The sequence below is a fragment of the Myiozetetes cayanensis genome, unplaced genomic scaffold (assembly GCF_022539395.1).
Source record: "Myiozetetes cayanensis isolate MyiCay16 unplaced genomic scaffold, myiCay2020 scf5-8, whole genome shotgun sequence".
Taxonomy (NCBI): domain Eukaryota; kingdom Metazoa; phylum Chordata; class Aves; order Passeriformes; family Tyrannidae; genus Myiozetetes; species Myiozetetes cayanensis.
This window is the reverse complement of record NW_026087742.1, coordinates 61,088,975-61,095,766: the sequence shown is the minus strand read 5'-3', so window position 1 is coordinate 61,095,766 and position 6,792 is coordinate 61,088,975. Positions and strand designations below refer to the sequence as shown.

At 47.3% G+C, this 6,792-nt stretch overlaps 1 protein-coding gene across 1 annotated transcript in view; it reads left to right on the top strand.

Moving 5' to 3' along the window:
- The first annotated feature begins 711 nt into the window (after positions 1-711).
- The window catches only part of KPNA3 (karyopherin subunit alpha 3), a 50,083-nt gene continuing 44,002 nt past the window's right edge, over positions 712-6,792 (top strand). The window contains exon 1 of the mRNA XM_050332464.1: positions 712-870. Within this exon, the coding sequence (XP_050188421.1) occupies positions 796-870 (75 nt within the window). The 5' untranslated portion in view covers positions 712-795. The remainder of the gene's footprint in view (positions 871-6,792) is intronic.

The window sequence follows — 6,792 nt, the reverse complement described above, 5'->3', positions numbered from 1 at the left end:
TAAGTACCTGAATGGAGAATGTTAAGAGGATGGGGCCAGGCTCTTCTCAGTGGTGCCAAAGATACAGGCAATAGGACGAGGCAACTGACAGAAACTGATGCACAGGAAGCTCCACCTGAACACGAGGAAGAACTTCTTTGCTGTGCAAATGACCACGCACTGGAATAGGCTGCCCAAAGAGGTTGTGGAGTCTCCCTCACTGGAGATATTCAAGAACCGTCTTGATGCAGTCCTGTGCCATGAGCTCTAGGACGAGCCTGCTTGAGCAGGAGGGTTGGACCAGATGACCCATCGTGGTCCCTTCCAACCTTACTCATTCTGCGATTCCCTGGTTCTGTATGAGTAGCCCCGCCAGGCCCTCCCCGCGGGCCCCGGGGCTGTCCCGGAGGCCCACAGCGCTCGGCGTCGAGCCGGACCCCGCGGCCGGGGCTGCCCCCACACGTGCGAGGCCGCCCCCGCCGGGCCTACACGCCCCAGAATGCCGCGCGGGGCCGCGCGGAGAGGGGAGGGGCCCGGGCCGGGAGGGGGCGGGGCCAGGGCTGCAGGGCACCTCCGCGATTGGGCGGCCCCTGCCCGCCCGCGGCGTCACGTGCGCCCCGCGCCCCCCGCTCTCCCGGCCCGCCCCCGCCCCAGTCACTCAGCAACGGCGCGCGCGCGCCAGCGCCCCCCGCCCTGCTCCCCGCGCGCTCGTCACGGAGCGCGCCCCGCTTCCCTCCGCCCCTCGCGCGAGCCGCCGCCGGGAGCCGCCGGAGCCGCCTCGCAGGAGCCGCCGGGAGCCGCCGCCGGGAAGCCGCCATGGCCGAGAACGCCGCCGCCGGCCTGGAGAGCCACCGCATCAAGAGCTTCAAGAACAAGGGCCGCGACGCGGAGGTGCGTGCAGGGCCGGCGGGACCCGACCCGGCCTCCGCCTCCGCCGGCGGCCGCCAGAGGAGGGGCCGGGCCGGGCCGCGCGCTCGCCGCGGGGAGGTGGCGGCGGGGGAGCGCCCGAGGGTTTTTTTCTCTTCTCCGTCATGCGGGCGGGCGGGCGGGCGCGGCCGGCGGGGGCGGGGGCGGCGGCGGGGAAGGGTTGGCGCGGCCGGGCTGCCCGCGGGCCCCTCCGCCGCCGGCCCGGCTCGCCGGGGCCCGGGCAGCGCCGCCGGGATGCGGCACTCGCTCCTCCCGCGCCCGCCCCGGCGGCCTCCCCGTCCCACCACCCGCTCGGGGCTCGGCTGGGGCCTCGGACAATGGTGCGGCCGCCCTTTGTGCCGCCCCCCGGGGCGGTGGCGGCCCTTCCGCCGGGAATCGAGGCTGCCCTGCCCGCGCTCCCGCGCCCCGCGGTGCCGCCGCCGTGCGCGGAGGCCTGTGCTGGTGCCGGGGACCGCTCCCACGCTCTGGTGAGCCGTGTTACGGAGTGCTGTGCCGGCCGATTCTGCTCCCTGTGCTGCCTCGACTCAGCCGGTTTCTTTTTCTTTTTAATTTTTATTTCTTTCATTTTCAAATGCTGGTAGGCACATCAGTAATGGCTTGTTGGGCGTCTCCGTCTAAATCGGGAAGGAGCGTGGTGCTCGGTAAGGCTGATGGGGTAGTAGTTTGCTCCTCCAAATTTGAGAGGCGCAGGGTTATTGGAAGCTTATTCCCTGGAGGTATCCCAGAGGTCTTCCGAATCTGCGTGTCATTACCGGAGACATCTTCAGTTCTAGTCGCAGCTGAAAAGGGAGGAAATCCCAAATCTCGTGTTTAAGTTTCTGTAATAGGAAAGGAAGGGGGAGGGAGCTCTGAAATCAGGCTAGGATTGAAATCGGATTAGGAATCGCTAGAGTGAAATCCTAAAAATGTGCCAAATTACTTTGACTTAACCTAGGGCTGTTTTTCATGCTTCTGTTGATTTTATCACTTCATTTTTTGTGATCAATGGGACTGGAATTGTAGTTCTCTGAAAGCACATTTTGTATGTTAGCAGAATTCACACTTCTGCTGCTATTGTTTGGGTGGAGACAATTTTATGCGGGTCAGGCTTAGAAGCAGCAGTGTCTTTAAGATGACATTCATGGTGTAAAGTAGTCTTTAATTTTTGTTTAACTCGGTGACAGTGAACCTCTCACAGAAAATATTGCATGTAAAGAGTATGATAACTTCAACACTTCTGGCTAACATTAGTAAATGTAAGAAAGTAACTAAAAATTGCCCATCCTTCTGTTGAGCAGTTGCTTCTCAGGGCAAGGAGGAGGCGTGGTGGGTTTCTTTTCCCCCTTCTCATCCAGTGACACTCTTCCTGCTGCTCCTCATTCATTTTGTCCTTGTCTCATCTCCCTGTATTGGTTACCGGCTTTGTTGCTGCTTTCTCAGTCACTGGCCTGAATCCATCACAGCTCTAAACAGGGAAAGGTTAGGTATGTTCGTGCCTAGTGTGAACTGATCTGTCATCCGTGGTTGCTTATATTATATCGTGCCCGAGACTAGGGGAGTTAAATATCTGCCTCCATGGGGAGGAAGGAGGGCTGCCTAGGCTTTACTGAAATTACTTATGCCAGACCAGCTAAGGTAGCTTAGCTCTCATTTCCCCCTGAAGGGGAGTAATTATTTTGGAGTAGTGTATTTGCTGTTATGGTGAAGTATATCCCCTAGGGTTGTCTTCCAGCGTGCTGACTGACTTCCTTTTTGTGGCTGGAGCCTACGATGGGTAGACAGCTCCAGTAATGTTAATATGGTTAAAGCTTTCATCCACGCTTTTGAAAAGGGTTAAAATCTAGGAAGCATCTTTCTTCTGGGGTTTACAAACAGAGAAATTGCAGAAGTATTTAAAAGCTGAATACCCATGAAGATATGCTAAAGTAAAATTTAAGTTCATTTAATCCATAAAAGATTGGACATGTGTCAGCATCTTTCAGAACAGTTTTATTTGTGTTAAATGTCTGCATTTTTCCGCTCCACCTCCTTTTTGACTCTTTTCTGATCAGACTACTTACTTAAAAGTTTATGTTTGAAGTACTCTTCTGAGTAACTTTTATCTAACTTAAGTTTCTGAAAGTAGAACAATGTAAGTTAAGTTTAGAGTGGAGAATGAAGGAGCACAGAAGTGCTGTGTAATTGCCATTATATAGAACAGTATAAGAACTGTCCTTCTCTTGAGCTACTGATACACAGACTGACCTGCTGATTGGACAGTTTGTTTCTGTGTAGTGAAAGTTGTCAGTTCTCCACCAAGTGTTGGTTTTCTAAATCAAACGTTCCTAATTTCCAACTATCAGCAATTGAATACACTTGCTTTGCTCCCTGTGCTGGAGTAGAGGTTTACATAGATATCCTGCCTTCAATTTTCTGTACTTGGGAAATCAGGAGGCTGTCACTGGCATTGATCTGCATCTTCACATTCTGTCAAATTCCACCAAAGAGAAATGAAGTGGTTAGAATGATGGCATAATAAATCATGGTCTGATATGTAGATTATATCCTCTGGAAAATTTAAAATACTCGAAGCTGTATGCTCTCAACTTCAGTTTGAAAACAGTGACACTTGAGTCACCTTCTGTTTGGAAACAGTCACTGCCTTTGAACTCATCAGGCTTGAACACATTCTTTAGTAATCTTCCTTTGACTTCTGTTAAATACTTGTGAGTTATTATTGATCCCCTCTGGGTACAGACTCTTCTGGCAGACCAAAATACTTACTCCTTTAATTTGTAGTTAACTCATATTTTATTACTGGGTTTGCTGGGCTGTATAATTGTCTTTGCTTTTTGTTAATGCAACTTTAAGGGAAACAAAACATGAGTAAGTACTTTACTTTTGTGTTATGACAGACCTCAGTATCCTGTGCAACGTCTCATTGTGCTTTTCTAAGAGCCAAGAAACAGATCTTTTCAGCAGAAGTCAAAGCTTCTGAATCCTTGACCTGTACAGGTTCACTCTATCTTTTCCAGCTTCAGGTTTGGGTGGAAGTTTCATACCTTGTTGGCTTCTTTTGTAAGGGGCTGGAGTTGTGTTTGTAGAACTGGAATTCTGATTTAGAGGTATTAATACTTCCAAAAAGTATTTAGCCCCCAAAAGAGATCAAAGCAAAATCAAATGCCAGAAGTGAAGTATTCCTCACTTAATGAGAGTTTCTGTTCTTATTTGTGAGAGCAGCAAAAGTTAACCAGAACTTGCAGAGCTGATCAATAAGGAGCCAAGACACTCATGGCTTCATCTGGACAAATAACTGCCAGTTTTCTCCTCATAACCTTCTCAATTCTATATTCTCCAGATATGTGAAAGAGCTTTTTTAGTCATTGCACATTCAGGGAGAAGACTTTTCTGTGTTGGTCATGGGCATGTAGTCTTAAGTCTCAGTGGCTTTTTCCTAAATGTGCAGCACTGATTTTTCCAGTACAGTGGCGGCTTTACAGGACAAGATTAAACAGTTGCAGTCACTTAATTTGTAACGCCCCTTGTAACTGCTGTGTTTATTTGTTTGTGTTGATATCTAAGATAGCCTAGCTTTTAGAAAACCTGAACCTTCTGATTTTTGCGGTTCTTCAGCTTTATTCTTTGCCCAGTAACATCCTTCTTAGCCTTTTTTTACTCCTCCATCATCTTGTATTAGAAGTGTTGCTTATTCTTTATTACAATAGCAGGCACCCATTTGTTGACTCACAGTTCTGATGTTTAAGGTGACGGATCAAACAACGCAGCCCATTTCTTTTGTCAGGATTAGTCAGCATCCCCGACTAAAACTGAGGAATTCTTGATGAACAGAGATGTTATAATTTGTAGGGCTGTCTGCATGACTTGCTGGGGGTTTTGTGTGTGATATAATGAGACTGTGATCACGTATGCAAAGCGCACAATAGATCAAAAGTAAAACTTCATTTGCACTCATTTAGAAGAAAACAAATGAACCAAAAAAGTCCCCAAACCTGGTCAGGAGTTAGTGCGTTACAACCTAAAAACACTTTAATGACTGGGATTAAAATTTCCTTTTTGCATACTTGTTGTACCCCTGGTTGTAAGAACACAAGTCCTTGAACTTCTGTTGCTTAGGCTGTAGGGATATCATTCTGAAATTTATTGAGGGCTGTTTACCAAAAGGAAACATAGCCACTCTGTCATCTATCATGTACTCCTGCCCTATTTGATTTTAAGCTTCAGACGTCCTGGCCACTGATGACTTTTCCCCGATTACAGTTTTTTGGGGACAATTGTGGTACCTTCTGATCTGTATCACCTCTGGGACCAGGAACTTTGAAAGACACATTTTGATTCTGTACCTTTAGCATCCTGATCCCAAATGAGGCAGAGGAGGAAACGGAGCTTAGCCCAGATCTCCATCATCAGCTCTGGCAGCTTCAGTGTATTTACTGTTCCTGCTTTGCTAACAGTGAGGATCTATTTCTTGAGGATGCTTGAATTCATTCACATTTGTTAATTCACTGTGACATTTTTTGCAAGTGGAGGAACGTCATTCTGGGGAGGCCAAATCTGTACAGTCTCTGGGCACCTGAGAAAAGGTACAGGTTGACTTAAAGCCATGTTCCCATCAAATGTCAAAGGCTTTTTGCAGTGGAGGTACCGTAGGTGCGCTGTGTTAGTGAATGGGCCAACGTGCTGCTGCCAGCTCATTCCTTCGTGCTGTTCTGCCTGCTGACTAGTGTTTTTGCTGTCTCTCTGTGCTCCTCCGATACCTAGTGAAACAAATAAAGGTTGTAGCAGTCCCAGAAATCCTGTTATTCCCAGCTACTTTGTAACGATCCAGTTTCTTTCAAGAGGTCACTTTTACAGATAGGTCAGCTCTGTTTCTCTTTGCAGACACAGGAATGAATACTGCGATGAAGTTGGGCTGTAACAGCTGATTTTAGGTAGTTTTAGGGTACTGTGGACCTGCTGTCTTAATAGGCTCATTGGCTTCTTGAGTCTCAGTAGGTTAAGTGAAAACACAGGTGTCAGGTAGCTTGCTGTTGGGAATTGGATGTAATACAAGATCCAGTACTCTCCTGCAGTTTCTTTTTTACCCTTTAAGACAAGTATATATACTCTTGGGAAAATAGAGGTGTGCGTTTAGACCTTGGAAAGAATTATGTGGGTAGGAAGTAAGATACAGACGTGGGAAGCCTCTTTGGTTGCTCTTGCTCCAGAATGTTCCAAACTTTAGTCTGCAGGTAAATAGTACAGTGCTGTGCAATGTTTGTGCCAAGAGCAGAAAAAAACCCACCTACTAAGTCCACTTAGATGTACTGTCCAATGTTTTTGAGGTTCCAAATCAATTGAATCCACTGCATTTTAAAAGGTTTAAATACACAGATACATGAGGAAGTCATTGTTTATTTCAAATATACCTGTGGAGAGTGCAATTTGGAGATGGCATCTCATGATGAACATAATCTTCATAAGCTGATTGGGATCTGTGCTGGCTGTATTGAGGCCCAATTATTGCTGTTTGCTGTTGTGATATACCAAGCCTCTGATAATCTTCCTGTAATTACAGAATTTGTTTTTCTTCATTCTTGTGTATTTTTAACACTTACAGCAGTGGCACTGGTATCTCTAAAGATTCTTTTATCAAAGGATTGATTTTTAATTTGTAGAATATCAAAGTCTGGTCAAAGTTGGTAGCAGTGTAACTGTCATGCTACTTTTAAAGAGCTCTTTAACTACTTTTTGCTTAAGTTCTTTGAGGCTTTCATAGTATCTGTACAGTTCCAGCACAAATCCAAGCAGGATGTGTTGTCCTCTAAAACTGTGTTTTATGAAAAGACAGTAATTAGGAGGATGTGCCAGATACCAGTAAGTGATCAGATTTGTATTTATTGTGGGATTAGAAGTGGAATGAGGCATCTA